We start from the raw sequence: 16152 nt of genomic DNA, 5'->3' as shown, positions 1-16152 counted from the left end.
CAACCCAGGTCTCAGCAGCACTCCTGCTGCTATATACATGGACTTTAGCATAGTTTCTATTTTGCGGTCTGAAGGGTCTTTAAGCGTAGTAGCAGTTGGCACTGGTATGGTTAATTTCTTTGTAAGTTGACACCGACGAATCAACCATTGGTGGATTCTCCCATGTACATGTCACAGAGTCTGGAAACGGGTAACTAGACTTAAATCTGCGAGGTATAGAAAACCGTTTATCTGGATTCTGTCGTGTTTCTACTAACATCTTATTAAGAGACTCCGAAACAGGAAAACACATTGGAGTTCTCTGTCGTTTAGTAAATACGACTTCATCATTTGTCAGAGGCTCCTCAGTTTCTGTAAACTTCAGAGACTGACGCACCACTCTGATGAGATTATCAATGCCTGAGCTGTTAAAATCATCACTATCTGACTCCACTTCTCCCTCCTCACCCTCATCTTGTGCCGTGAGGTCTGGCATGGAATCGTCAGAATGCAACATAGCCGAAACAGGTAAATCATAAGACATTTGAAATTTATCCCGTCTACCCAAAATGGATTTGGACCTTTCGCAAGGCTGAGACGCCTCCGATAGTTCTGGCGGTCTCACCCTAGACTCAGATCTTGCCGCTTCCCGCTCTTGTCGAGCGGCGGTCAATTCTGATTGCAACCCAGCCAGTACATTGGCTAGCATTTCCCATGGAGGCTCCGGGGAGGAAACTGGCTTTAAAACCTGAGCAGAAATTGTATTCGTAACTGAATCCACAAAACAAACTTTACATGTGGTAGATCCATCCAGTAACACACTGCTACAGACCTTGCAGTGATGCTTTTTAATTTTTGCTGGTGCCTTACTCATTATGGAGACAGACAATACAATACAAAAAAAAACAGACACTTGCACGACTCAGTAAAATAGTACTAAGGTGTCTCTATCTATATATCTGGCCAAGTGCAGTACACGTGGCCAGTACTATGAAATGTGATCCCAAATTCTCACTAACACCCCTGCGCCTCCAGTGGAGTAGAGATGTAGTACTGGAACGTTCTGGAATCACAACAGGAAGACAAAGGAAGCATGGTTAAAATGGCTGCCATGCTTACACTTATAGTCACAGTACAGGTTATAATCTTTAAAACTGATAAACACAGGATTTTCTTACACGGTTATATATCACCCCTGCAGCCTAGCATACTGCTGCTGCTGTTTGTCCCCTCTCGTGCCGCTGATTGTACCCCCTCGTGCAGCTGCTTGCAGCCTGTAATGCCCCCCCCCCCTGTATGCTCCATTGCGGAGGCAGTATGCGGGGCGGCCAGCAGGAGCCGGGTAGCGGGACGCGCTGTAAACAAACAGCGGGAGGTGGGGAGTGCGGCCCTTTGAAGCGGGTCTGATCAGCGGCGGCGGCCGGAGCAGCGCCGGCGGCCGGGCGGGCTGTATAGGGATCCAAGCGGCCAGTAGTATGGTGCGCCAGCGTTAAAGAAAACATTGTCCCCACACAGCGGGGCGGCAGCGTGAACTGGCCGCCCCGACCAACATACCTGGACTCCTGTGGTGAGGCTCCGACGGGGCTTCCCTGTAAGCACCGGCCAGCCTTTCTGCAGGATGTCTGTCTGGCTGTGAGGGTGCTCATTTAGCAGCTTGCACTATCCCTGACCCTGGCCTTTTGGAAGGGGGTAAGGGATGTGTATGAAAAAAGAAAAAATTTTAACTAAAAAAAAATAAAAATATTCAAAATAATTGTGGACTAAGCCACAGAAGCCTGTTGCTACTTGAGCACAGAAAAAACACTGAGGTACTCTGGGATATGGAGGGGTGGAGTGTTCTAAATTTAAATATTCAGTGCCCTGTTCCTATGGAGGCCGTCCATATCCCAAGAGTACTCCAGTGACCCCTAGTGGATGAAAAAGAAATATCGTTTTTTATGTACTTACAAGCCCCTGGTGATCAGTGTCCCTGGGCAGTTCCTCTGTGCCTCCACCTCAAGTCACCTCTCTGCCAGCTTCCTGCACTGTGACCCTGGTCATCTGGTGTCTGCTGTAAACCAGCATTTACAGCAGACAAAGATGATGGGGTCACAGAGCTGGAAGTCTGCAATCAGATGGCCGGGGGCCTGAGATACACACCGGACACCAATCGGAGGATAAACAACAGATACCCGGCAGTGCATACACAACATATACTCTAGCAATTAAAAAAAAAATAAAATACCCTGAAGTCTGCAGAGTGCATTCGCAGGGACAGAGCTTTCTCACAAGCTCTGTCCCTGCATGCGACAATTGATGATGCATACCAGCAATGTATTCAATTATCGCATTGCAGATTAGGGCAATTTTATCACATCACACACACATCTGGGATGCAGATTGTGATATATCTGCCCCTAACAGGCAGAGAACCTTAGAGGCAGCACAGTCCAAGGAATCAATATGGATATTAGAAGTCACCCAGAATGAGAGAAGCGATGCCCAAGGAGAGAAAGTGGGGACCAATAAGAAGTATATCTTACACAGCTTAACATACCATGACATCTTGAAGGGTCTGCTGTACTAAGAAAGCATTGGTCATCATGTGACTTCTTAGCTGTGTGTTTTGTAGCAGTAGACGAAGCAACTGTGCAATAACTGGCAGCTCTTCCTGACATGCTCTGCTGACTTGAAGATTTTGCAGCATAAGCTTCAGTACATTTGGCAGCATAGAAAGTAAGGAAATGCAAGCTCCCCATAGAGAGTCCCTAAAACAGAAAACTATATGTAAAATTACATTTAAAAAAATTATACATAAATAGTGAGACAAATTACCAAACAGCAGTTTTTTGGTAGGTCTTGGAGGGAAAGTTTTTGACTCCTAGTATTTTTTTATTATGCATATGTTCATAGTAATTGTATAGGTCTATCAAAAAATAGGATTTTAATTACCTACCGGTGAATCCTTTTCCCACAGTCCGTAAGGGATATTGGGGAGACTTAATACGATGGGGTATAGACGGGGTCCAAAGAAGCCGGTGCACTTTAAATTTCTTCAACTGGGTGTGCTGGCTCCTCCCCTCTATGCCCCCTCCCACAGGCAGTTATAGGTAAAACAGTGCCCGAAGGAGAAGGAACATACTTGAGAGAAGGAAAATAACAACAAAGAGTGGTGAGATTAACACACCATGAACAGAAAACGACCAGCAACAAAACCGCAACAGCTAAATGGGTGTGGTACAGCACATAGACAGTTAAAAGACAAACAGTCATTAGGTAGACACCATATGGTCGACAGTCAAAAGTCAGACAGGGCCAAAGGTCAGACAGGGCCAAAGGTCAGACAGGGCCAAAGGTCAGACAGGGCCAAAGGTCACACAGAATTTGTGTGTGTGTGTGTGTTTTTAACCCAAATTTGGTGAAATTCGTCCGCTCACCACGCTTCGGGCTTGGTGGCTCGCTCCACTCCGCTTGCCACAATTTTACTAAACGGTAATAGTTTGTGACATGGATAGTAAATGCGGCAAAAGTTGTAAAAAACAAAACAAAAAAACAAACAAAAAAAAAAATATCTATTTTTTTGTCTGACTTTTGACTGGCGACCATATGGCATCTACCCAATAACTGACTATCTTTTAACGGTCTATCTATAGACTGGAACCCCAGCTGAACAGGTAACCAGATAAAGAGAACCTGCAAAAAAGTCAACGCACTGAAGCGGGCACCCAATATTAAAATCCTATTTTCTCTAGCATCCATAATGGCTATTGGGGACACTTTGTACGATGGGGACGTCTCAAATCTCCCAGACCGGGCAGGAATGTGCGGAGACTTCTGCAGCACCGCCTGCCCACACAGGGTATCCTCTTTGGCCAGGGTATCAAACCTGTAGAACCTCACAAAGGGTGTTCTTCCTCGACCAGGTAGCGGCTCGGCACAGTTGCAAGGCCGAGACTCCACGGCAGCCGCCCAGGAAGACCCCACGGACCTTGTAGAGTGGGCCTTCAGAGAATGTGGAACAGGCAAGGCTGCCGAAACATAGGCCTGTTGGATAGTAAGCCTAAGCCAACGAGCAATGGACTGCTTTGAAGCAGGGCAACCCTTTTTCTGCGCTTCATAGAGCACGAACAAGGAATCCATCTTTCTGATCCAAGCCATTCTCTTGACATAGGTCTGCAAGGCTCGCACAGCATCCAATGCCTCCGGGGGAACAGAAGTGCCAGAACCTGACGTAACCACAATATGTTGATTTAAGTGGAATGCAGAGATGACCTTCGGCAGGAACTGCTGCCTAGTCCTGAGCTCCGCTCTGTCCTCGTAAAAGACCAAGTAAGTACTTTTACATGATAAGGCCCCCAATTCTGATACGCACCTAGCAAAAGCCAGGGCCAATAACATCACCATCTTCCACATGAGATACTTGTCTTCTAAAGTCATCAGAGGTTCAAACCAGGAGGACTGTAGAAATTCCAACACCTCATTCAAATCCCACGGTGCAGTGGGTGGCACAAAAGGAGGTTGACAGACGCACCCCATTCCAAGAAGGTCTGAACTTCTGGCAATACTGCCAATTTCTTCTGGAAGAAAATTGAGAGAGCTGATATCCAGACCTTAATAGAACCCAGACGTAAGCCCTTATCCACACCAGCCTGCAGGAAACGGATAAAACGTCCCAAGTGGAATTCTGCAGGCGGATACGTGCGGTCCTCGCACAAAGCATATCTCCTCCAGATATGGTGATAGTGTTTTGACATCACAGGTTTCCTGGCCTGAACCATAGTTGCAATAACTTTTGTAAAGGCGCTTGTGAGCTAGGATGTTCCGCTCAACCCCCATGCTGTCAAACGAAGCCGCCGTATGTCCGGGTAGATGAACGGTCCTTGTTGAAGATCTCTTCTCAGTGGCAGAGGGCAAGGGTCTTCGACCGACATGTCCAGAAGATCTGCGTACCACGCCCTCCGAGGCCAATCCGGGGCAATCAGAATTGCCTGGACTCTTCAATTCCTGATTCGCTTTAGCACACTTGGGAGCAATGGAATCGGAGGAAATAGGTAGACCAGCTGGTAAGGCCAAGGCGACGTCAGTGCATCTACTGCCCTCGCCTGAGGGTCCCTAGTCCATGAGCAATAGCAACGAAGCTTCTTGAGTGGAGAAGCCATCATGTCTATTCGTGGGCAGCCCCAATGGTCGACGATCTGCTGAAACACCTGATGGTCAAGCCCTCACTCTCCCGGGTGGAGATCGTGACGACTCAGGAAGTCCGCTTTCCAGTTGTCCACTCCCGGAATGAAGATTGCGGACAGTGCTCTTGCATTTCTTTCTGGCCAGGTGAGTATTTTTGACACCTCTCACATGCAGACCCTGCTTTTTATCCTTCCTTGTCGAATGATGTACGGCACTGCTGTGGCGTTTTCCGACTGTACCTGGATCGCGTGATCCCTGAGTAGATGCCTGAAGAGCATTGTAGATCGCCCGAAGCTCCAGAATGTTGATCGGAAGGAGGCCTTCGTGGGCTGACCACCTTCCCTGGAACTGAGCCCCCTGGGTGACAGCTCCCCATCCTCTCAGACATCGTAAGGAGGATCCAATTCTGAATCCTGAAACTTTGACCTTCCAGTAGTTTGGAGGACTGCAGCCAACACAGGAGAGAAATCCTGTCCTGAGGTGACAGTCGAATTATCCGATGCATCTGAAGATGTGATCCGGACCACTTGCTCAGGAGATCCAATTGAAAAGTCCTGGCATGGAACCTGTCATACTGGATCGCCTCATACGTGGCAACCATTTTCCTCAATCTTATGCAAAGATGTATGGAACACTTTTGGGCCACCGTATCCAGCAACATTCCCAGGAACGGGAGCCTCTAAGTTGGCTCCAGGTGGGACTTCTGTAAATTGAGAATCCGCCCACGGTGTGACAGAAGCTGGATAGTGCAGTCTATATGGAGCAATAAAAGCTCCATGAATCTTGCTTTTATCAGTAGATTGTTCAAGTATGGTACAACATTGACCCCCTGGACCTGGAACATCATCTCCGCCATCACCTTCGTGAACACCCTCGGTGCTGTGGATAGGCTGAAGGGTAGCGCTTGGAACTGGTAGTGATCGTTCAGCAGTGCAAACCTCAGGAAAGCCTGATGAGGTGGCCAAATTGGGATATGAAGATAGGAGTTTTTTTTATATCCAGTATGACCATGAACTCGCGTTCTTCCAGGCCCGCAATCACTGCTCACAAGGATTCCATCTTGAACTTGAAAACCTTTTAGGTAAGGGTTCAATGATTTCAGATTCAGAATGGGCCTTACTGAACCGTCTGGGTTCGGTACCACGAACAGAGTAGTAACCCTGTGTCCGTTGTTGCAGCGGCACTGGAACAATGACTTTGGATATGACCAACTTTAGGATGGCTTGTTGCAGCTTAACATGTGTATCCTCCAAAGCTGGTAAGTTTGATTTGAAAATAGGATTTTAATACCTACCGGTAAATCCTTTTCTCTTAGTCCGTAGAGGATGCTGGGGTCACATCAAGAACCATGGGGTATAGACTGGATCAGCAGGAGACATGGGCACTTTAAGACTTTCAGATGGTGTGACCTGGCTCCTCCCTCTATGCCCCTCCTCCAGACTCCAGTTTAAGGAACTGTGCCCAGGGAGACAGACATTTCGAGGAAAGGAGTTATTGTTAAACCACGGCGAGCACCTTACCAGCTCACACCTCAAGCATGCCGCAGAACATGGCATCCAATAGAACACAAGCCAACGGCATTAAGAATTTGCAGCAATATGCTGACAAAAATCAAAACAACATGTATGTAACCCCAAATAATTACTGCAGATACAGTACGCACTGGGACGGGCGCCCAGCATCCTCTACGGACTAAAAGAAAAGGATTTACCGGTAGGTATTAAAATCCTATTTTCTCATACGTCCTAGAGCAGGGGTGGCCAACCAATCAGAGTCAAAGAGCCAAAAAATGTTGTTAGGTACGTTAAAGAGCCGAAGGAGAGCATGCAAAAATGGGGTGTGGCCTTGTGCCCGCTAGGCCACGCCCTGGTGTAATTTTTTTTTTTTAAAGCCAGATCCAACATAAAATACATTGAAGAAGTTACTTCTGCATAAAATAATTGAAAAAGCCAGAACCATATAAAATATAATGAAAGACGATTCACATAGTACACTTCAGCTCTCCCATGCGTCACTTCAGCCAGCACCCTGCTGTGTCACTCCAATCAGCTCCCCCACGTGTCACTCTTGCTAGCACCCTCCTATGTCACTTCATCCAGCTCTCCCATGTGTCACTCCTGCTAGAACCCTCATGTGTCACTTAAGAGCCCCCCCCCAACTCATGCCATTGTAGCAGCTCCTTATTACCCCTTTCACACCGCACAAATATCCTGGTATCGACCCGGGTGGGATCCTGCATTGGCGATGTGAAAGGGGCTTACGGATCCTCTGTTTGATGGTGGGTGTTTTATCTCTAGTACCTGGCTTCCTCAGTCCACAGTCCTCGTAGTGCTTCCGCGTGTCTTTCTGGAGTGCAGTGGTTACCGGATCTGTTGTGGTAATGTGACTTCAAGTGTCGGGAGCCACATTTAAAGAAAGAAAGAGCCACATGCGGCTCAAGAGCCACAGGTTGGCCACCACTGTCCTAGAGCATGCTGGGGTCACATCAAGAACCATAGGGTTATACCAAAGCTCTAGAATGGGCGGGAGAGTGCGGACGACTCTGCAGTACCGAATGACCAAACGTGAGGTCAACCTCGGCCAAGGCATTAAAAGTGTAAAACTTAGCCCAAATGTTTGCTAAATAGCTGTTCGGCAAAGTTGCAATGCCGAGACTTCCCGGTCAACCGCCCCGGACGAGCCCACCTTTCTAGTAGAACGGGCCTTCACCTATTTCGATAACGGCAATCCTGCCGTGAGATGAGCATGCTGAATCGTACCACAGATCCAGCGCTTAACGGTCTGCTTGGGAGCAGGACACCCAATCTTGTTGGGCGCAAACAGGACAAACAGAGTCTGTGTTCCCAAACGGAGCCGTCCTGGCGACAAATTTTCAAAACTCTGACCACATGCAGAGACTTCGACTCAGCGAAGGCGTCGGTAGCCACAGGCACCACAATAGGTTGGTACATGTGGAAATAAGAAACCACTTTCGGTAGAAATTGTTGACGAGTTTCCAACTCTGCTCTATCTTCATGGAAGATCAAATAAGGTCTCTTGTGAGACCAGGCCGCTAACTCAGACACTCACCTTGCGTATGCCAAGGCCAACCTGACGACCACTTTCCAAGTGAGGAATTTCACTCCTCCTTACTTAAAGGTTCAAACCAATGAGATTGCAGGAACTGCAACACCCCATTAAGATCCCATGGTGCCACTGGGGCACAAATGGAGGTTGGATGTGCAACACGCCCTTCACGACATTCTGAACTTCTGGAAGGGAGTCCAATTTATTCTGAAAGAAACCCGATAAGGCCGATTTTAATTGAGCCCAAGTTTAAGCCCGCATCCACACCTGCTCGTAGAAAATGGAGAAAACGTCCTACCTGAAAAGTCTGCCGCAGGAGACTTCTTGGATTAACACCAAGAAACTTATTTTCTCCAAATACGGTAATATGTAGACGTTACCCCTTTTTCTAGCCCGAATAAGCGTGGAGAACTAATTCCGTGGGAATACCCTTACAGACTAGGATTTGGCGGTCAACCGCCATGTCATCAAACGTAGCCGCGGTAAGTCCTAATTACACGCACGGCCCCTGCCGCAACAGGACCTCGCTCAAAGGAAAAAAACAGGGATCTCCTATGAGTTATTACGGAGATCTGAATACCAAGCTCTTCGTGGCCAGTCTGAGACCATGAGGCTCGCTCGAATTCCCTTTTTATGATCCCAGAACTTTTGGAACGAGAGAAAAACGTAGGGAACACATATACTGACTGAAACCACCCACGGTGTCACCAGTGCATTCACTGTCCCTGTTTGAGGGTCCCTTGACCTGGAATTCTGAAGCTTCTTGTTGAGACGAGATGCCATCATTCCTACTTGAGGAAATCCCACCGACATGTCACCTCTTCGAAGATTACTTGGAGGAGGTCTCCCCTCTCCTGAATGGAGATCGTGTCTGCTGAGGAAGTCTGCTTCCCAGTTGTCCACTCTTGGAATGACATCGCCAACAGAGCGCTTGTATGTCTTCCCGCCCAGCGGAAAATCCTTGTGGTTTCTGCCATTGCTGTTCTGCTTTTCGTTTGTAGAAAACCGTTGTAAACGGCCTTTAACTCTAGACCGTTTATGTGGTGACAATTTTTCTAACTTGACCATCTTCCTTGGAAGTTTTCCCCCGTGTGACTGCCCCCCCCCCCCCTTTGGAGGCTTGCATCCGTGGTCGCTAGGATCCAGTCCTGGATCTCGAACCTGTGCCCCTCTAGGTGAGAACTGCACAGCCACCACAGGAGTGAGATTCTGGTCTTGGAAGACAGGATTATCCTCCGGTGTATGTGTAGGTGGGAACCGAACTCCTTGTCCAACAGGTCCCACTGGAACACCCTGGCATGGAACCTGCCAAACTGAGTAGCCTCGTAGGCCGCAACCATCTTTTCCAGCAACCGAATGTATTGATGAATTGATACTCTTGCTGGTCTCGGAATTTGTTTGACCAGACTCTGGATCTCCAGAGCCTTTTCCACTGGAAGAAAAAACTCTCTGTAGTTCTGTGTCTAGTATTATTCCCAAAACCGACAACCGCGTCGATGGTACCATCAGTGAATCTGGCAAGTTCAGGAGCCAACCCTGTTGTTGAAGAATTGTCAGGGAGAGTGCAACATTTTGCACTAACTGGTTTCTTGATCTCGCCGTCAGTATGGGATAAATGTGACTCCGTACTAGAGAAGGAAAACCATTATTACCGCCATCACCCTGATGAAATTGGTAATGACCATCCTGAACAGCAACCTCAGGTAAATCTAATGCGGAGGAAAATGTAAGTTGAACTCCTGTATCCCTTTTCCAGATTGGAGATCACTGCCCTGAGAGATTCCATCTTGGATTTGAATATCTTTAAGTAGAAATTGAGGGATTTCCGAATTAGGATAGGTCTGACCGAGCCGTCTGGCCTCGGGACCACAAAGAGGCTTGAATAAAAGCCTTCTCCCTGTAGTGACAGGTATAACCAGGCCAATGACCTGATCCTGATACAACCTTTGTATAGCGTCACATACTACCTCCCCGTCCGGAGGAGAATCTGTTTATTTGAAAAATTGGTGAGGGGAAACATCTGGAAACTCCAGTATGTACCCTTGGGACACTATTCGTAAAACCCCCGGGTCCAGGTCTGTTCGAGGACTGACTGAAGAGTTTTAGACGTGGCCCCACCGTGTGGGCTCCCGCAAGAGAGTCCCAGCGTCATGCGGTGGATGTGGCAGAACAGAGGATGATGTCTGCTCCTGAAGAGGTTGCGGACCTCTTCCCTTTTCTCCTTCCTCTACCTGCAAAGAAAGGGGAATCTGTATCAAATGGTCCGCAATGACTGCATCCGACAATGATGCGTCATCATCCGTTGTGAGGGAACATAGGGCAAGAAGGTAGACTTACCAGCGGTATCTGCCGAGATCAAATTAACTAGGCCGTCACCAAATCAGGCTTCGCCTTCATAAGGAAGAGACTCCATTTCTTCTCGGAGTCAGCATCAGGATTCCATTGGTGAATCCACAACGCGGTCCTATCCGAGACCACCATGGAATTGGGTCGGGAACCCAAGAGTCCCATATCCCTTGCAGTCGCACGAAAGTATGCTGCAGCATCCTTGATATGAACCAACGCACGGAGTATCCCATCTCTCCTCAGGGTATCTATACCGGATGACCAGGTAACCGACCATTTTTGACTACTACTACTCCCCCATGCGCATGCAATTGCAGGTCTAACTGACGTATGCGTGGACACATAACTAGAATATAACGTAGCTTCCTATATGATCCACTGGCTTTGTGACAGCGCCCCGTGCAGAACAGAGGGTGACTCCCACTTTATTCTATCCGCAGCGGGAAAAGAATAAACAATCGGAATCCTCCTGAGGATTTGAAACCATCATGTCAGGGCCGACCCAGACTTTCTCAACAGAGCGCTCAGCACATGAGAAAGAGGAATGTTACTTCAGCTTTATTATAAATTTATCTGTATGTGTATGCATGTGTACAACACACACACACACACATATATATATATATATATATATATATACATACACACATATACATACATATACACACACACACACACACGTAGACCCCTCTGTTCGGAACAGCAGGGTTCTCAGTGACGGTAATACGATCTCATCATACACTAATCATGCACCAAATGCTCCCTTTTTTTTTTTTTTTTGATCTCCTCAGGAAACGTTATTGTCGACATAGGAAGCCGCATCTGTGTCGGTATTAGGAAGTAGTAACTGGGCAAAATAACATTTTTGCAACCCCAAGGGGTCTGAGGAAAATATCCTCCACAGATACTTCTACGTCTGTGTCACGATTTATGCAACCTTACTAATATATATATATATATATATATATATATATATATATATATATATAGTCTTTTGAAAAAGAGGGCACTCACCAATTATTTCTTAAAAAGGTCAGAAGGTCATTTATTGGTACATTCTCTGGTCGACGTTTCGATCACATCCCAGTGATCTTTGTCAGGACAGCAAAGCGGTGTTGTGTGGTGACAGAGCACCAGAAGCAGAGTGCCAGACATGTTCAACATCTACAAGTATTTATACCATCATCAATTTGAGTATCACGCCCCTCCTACATATGTCACTTCCTGTTCTATACTAGACTGTCAATTAGGGGCTAAAACCTGATTTGTATATAATGCAACTACTATGGGGGAAGGGTGTATAGCACCTTCGTGTTAACCCCCATGGAATATGTTTTTTATTTTAAACGGTGCTGGTTATCAAAAACCGCACCACATACAAGATTCAAAGAAACCAGGAAGTGGTTCATGCGTTCCAGCAGTTGCTGGAACGCACGCGCTAACCGGAAGTGACTTCCGTAAACCGGAAGTGGGGTAATAAGAGCCAAAAATAAGAAGTGGAGAATCAAAATGCGTTCCAGCGGTACCTGGAACGCACAACCATATAAAGGAGATGACATACATGTCAATAAAGATGACAACAAGTCCAAAAAAACCGGAGATTAATAAAAATATAGTAACATGTAAAAGAGTGACAAGCGCAGATGTTACAAAGTAGGTCGGCCGGGGATCTCAAATAGATGGTGGTGTACAATTTCTCCCACATATTAGAAAATTTTTTATAATAAAACGTAACTTTTAATACATCATTAAAGGAAAAATGAATGAAAAAATATTTTAAACAATAAAAAATAAGAATTTACTTACCGATAATTCTATTTCTCGGAGTCCGTAGTGGATGCTGGGGTTCCTGAAAGGACCATGGGGAATAGCGGCTCCGCAGGAGACAGGGCACAAAAAAGTAAAGCTTTTACCAGATCAGGTGGTGTGCACTGGCTCCTCCCCCTATGACCCTCCTCCAGACTCCAGTTAGGTACTGTGCCCGGACGAGCGTACACAATAAGGGAGGCAATTTGAATCCCGGGTAAGACTCATACCAGCCACACCAATCACACCGTACAACTTGTGATCTAAACCCAGTTAACAGTATGATAACAGAAAGAGCCTCTTAAAGATGGCTCCTTAACAATATAACCCGAATTTGTTAACAATAACTATGTACAGTATTGCAGATAATCCGCACTTGGGATGGGCGCCCAGCATCCACTACGGACTCCGAGAAATAGAATTATCGGTAAGTAAATTCTTATTTTCTCTATCGTCCTAAGTGGATGCTGGGGTTCCTGAAAGGACCATGGGGATTATACCAAAGCTCCCAAACGGGCGGGAGAGTGCGGATGACTCTGCAGCACCGAATGAGAGAATTCCAAGTCCTCTTTTGCCAGGGTATCAAATTTGTAGAATTTTACAAACGTGTTTTCCCCCGACCACGTAGCTGCTCGGCAGAATTGTAATGCCGAGACCCCTCGGGCAGCCGCCCAAGATGAGCCCACCTTCCTTGTGGAATGGGCCTTAACAGATTTAGGCTGTGGCAGGCCTGCCACAGAATGAGCAAGTTGAATTGTGTTACAAATCCAACGAGCAATCGTCTGCTTAGAAGCAGGGGCACCCAACTTGTTGGGTGCATATAGTATCAACAGCGAGTCAGATTTTCTGACTTCAGCCGTCCTTGAAATGTATATGTTTAAGGCTCTGACAACGTCCAACAACTTGGAGTCCTCCAAGTCGCCAGTGGCCGCAGGCACCACAATAGGTTGGTTCAGGTGAAACGCTGATACCACCTTAGGGAGAAAATGCGGACGAGTCCTCAGTTCTGCCCTATCCGAATGGAAGATTAGATAAGGGCTTTTATAAGATAAAGCCGCCAATTCAGATACTCTCCTGGCGGAAGCCAGGGCCAGTAACATAGTCACTTTCCATGTGAGATATTTAAAATCCACCTTTTTCAATGGTTCAAACCAATGGGATTTGAGGAAATCTAAAACTACATTTAGATCCCACGGTGCCACCGGAGGCACCACAAGAGGCTGTATATGCAGTACTCCTTTAACAAAAGTCTGTACCTCAGGAACTGAGGCCAATTCTTTTTGGAAGAATATTGACAGGGCCGAAATTTGAACCTTAATAGATCTCAATTTGAGACCCATAGACAATCCTGATTGTAGGAAATGTAGGAAACGACCCAGTTGAAATTCCTCCGTCGGAACACTCCGATCCTCGCACCACGCGACATATTTTCGCCAAATGCGGTGATAATGTTTCGCGGTGACTTCCTTCCTTGCCTTAATCAAGGTAGGAATGACTTCTTCTGGAATGCCTTTCCCTTTTAGGATCTGGCGTTCAACCGCCATGCCGTCAAACGCAGCCGCGGTAAGTCTTGAAAGAGACAGGGACCCTGTTGTAGCAGGTCCCTTCTCAGAAGTAGAGGGCACGGGTCGTCCGTGACCAACTCTTGAAGTTCCGGGTACCAAGTCCTTCTTGGCCAATCCGGAGCCACTAGTATTGTTCTTACTCCTCCTCACCGTATAATCTTCAATACCTTTGGTATGAGAGGCAGAGGAGGAAACACATATACTGATTTGTACACCCAAGGTGTTACCAGTGCGTCCACAGCTATTGCCTGTGGATCTCTTGACCTGGCGCAATACTTGTCCAGTTTCTTGTTGAGGCGAGACGCCATCATGTCTACCATTGGTCTTTCCCAACAGTTTATTAGCATGTGGAAGACTTCTGGATGAAGACCCCCCTCTCCCGGGTGAATATCGTGTCTGCTGAGGAAGTCTGCTTCCCAGTTGTCCACGCCCGGGAAGAACACTGCTGACAGTGCTATTACGTGATTCTCCGCCCAGCGAAGAATCTTGGCAGCTTCTGCCATTGCACTCCTGCTTCTTGTGCCGCCCTGTCTGTTTACATGGGCGACCGCCGTGATGTTGTCCGACTGAATCAACACCGGTTTTCCTTGCAGGAGTGGTTCCGCCTGGCTTAGAGCATTTTAGATTGCTCTTAGTACCAGAATGTTTATGTGAAGAGACTTTTCCAGGTTCGTCCATACCCCCTGGAAGTTTCTTCCTTGTGTGACTGCTCCCCAACCTCTCAGGCTGGCGTCCGTGGTCACCAGGATCAAATCCTGTATGCCGAATCTGCGGCCCTCCAATAGATGAGCCTTTTGCAACCACCACAGAAGATATACCCTTGTCCTTGGCGACAGGGTTATTCGCAGGTGCATCTGAGGATGCGACCCTGACCATTTGTCCAACAGATCCCTTTGGAAAATTCTTGCATGGAATCTGCCGAATGGAATTGCTTCGTAAAAAGCCACCATTTTTCCCAGGACTCTTGTGCATTGATGTACAGACACCTTTCCTGGTTTTAGGAGGTTCCTGACAGGTCGGATAACTCCTTGGCTTTTTCCTCGGGAAGAAAAACCTTTTTCTGAACCGTGTCCAGAATCATCCCTAGGAACAGCAGACGTATCGTCGGAAAACAGCTGCGATTCTTGGAATATTTAGAATCCAGTCGTGCCGTCGAAGAACTACTTTAGATAGTGCTCTTCCGACCTCCAACTGTTCTCTGGAACTTGCCCTTTTTAGGTCGTGCAAGTAAGGGATAATTTAGATGCCTTTTTTCTTTGAAGAAACATCTTTTCGGCCATTACCTTGGTAAAAAGGCCCGGGGTGCCGTGGATAATTCAAACGGCATCGTCTGAAACTGATATTGACAGTTCTGTACCACGAACCAGAGGTACCCTTGATGAGAAGGACAAAATTTGGACATGGAGGTAATCCTTGATGTCCAGGGACACCATATAGTCCCCTTTTTTCCGGTTCGCTATCACTGCTCTGAGTGACTTTATCTCGATTTGAACCTTTTATGTAAGTGTTCAAAACATTTTAGATTTAGACTATGTGTCACCAAGCCGTCTGGCTTCAGTACCACAATATAGTGTGGAAAAATAATACCCTTTTCCTTGTCGTAGGAGGGGTACTTTGATTATCACCTGCTGGATATACAGCTTGTGAATTGTTTCCAATGCTGCCTCCCTGTTGGAGGGAGCCGTTGGTAAAGCAGACTTCAGGAACCTGCGAGGAGAAGATGTCTCGACTCTCCAATCTTTACCCCTGGGATAATACTCGTACGATCTAGGGGTCAACTTGCGAGTGATCCCACTGCGCCCTGAGACTCTTGAGACTACCCCCCCACCTTGAGTCCGCTTGCACGGCCCCAGCGTCATGCTGAGGACTTGGCAGACGCGGTGGAGGGCTTCTTTTCCTGGGAAAGGGCTGCCTGCTGCAGTCTACTTCCCTTACCTCTATGTCTGGGCAGATATGACTGGCCTTTTGCCTGCATGCCCTCATGGGAAAGGAAAGATTGAGGCTGAAAAGACGGTGTCTTTTTTAGCTGAGATGTAACTTGGGGTAAAAAAGGTTGGATTTCCCAGCTGTTGCTGTGGTCCCCAGGTCCGATGGACCGACCCCCAAATAACTCCTTCCCTTTATACAGCAATACTTCCATCTGCCGTATGGGATCTGTATCACCTGACCACTGTCGTGTCCCTGACATCTTCTGGGAGATATGGACAACGCACTTATCTTGATGCCA

At 47.1% G+C, this 16152-nt stretch overlaps 1 protein-coding gene across 1 annotated transcript in view; it reads right to left on the bottom strand.

The window, feature by feature from the left end:
* Positions 1–16152, bottom strand: part of TEX10 (testis expressed 10) — a 266061-nt gene that overhangs the window by 36384 nt on the left and 213525 nt on the right. Inside the window, exon 13 of the mRNA XM_063922654.1 lies at positions 2516–2726. Within this exon, the coding sequence (XP_063778724.1) occupies positions 2516–2726 (211 nt within the window). The remainder of the gene's footprint in view (positions 1–2515; positions 2727–16152) is intronic.

The sequence above is a fragment of the Pseudophryne corroboree genome, chromosome 5 (genome assembly GCF_028390025.1).
Source record: "Pseudophryne corroboree isolate aPseCor3 chromosome 5, aPseCor3.hap2, whole genome shotgun sequence".
In the NCBI taxonomy this organism is placed as follows: domain Eukaryota; kingdom Metazoa; phylum Chordata; class Amphibia; order Anura; family Myobatrachidae; genus Pseudophryne; species Pseudophryne corroboree.
The sequence above is the reverse complement of the archived record's forward strand: the minus strand, read 5'-3'. Positions and strand labels throughout refer to the sequence as shown.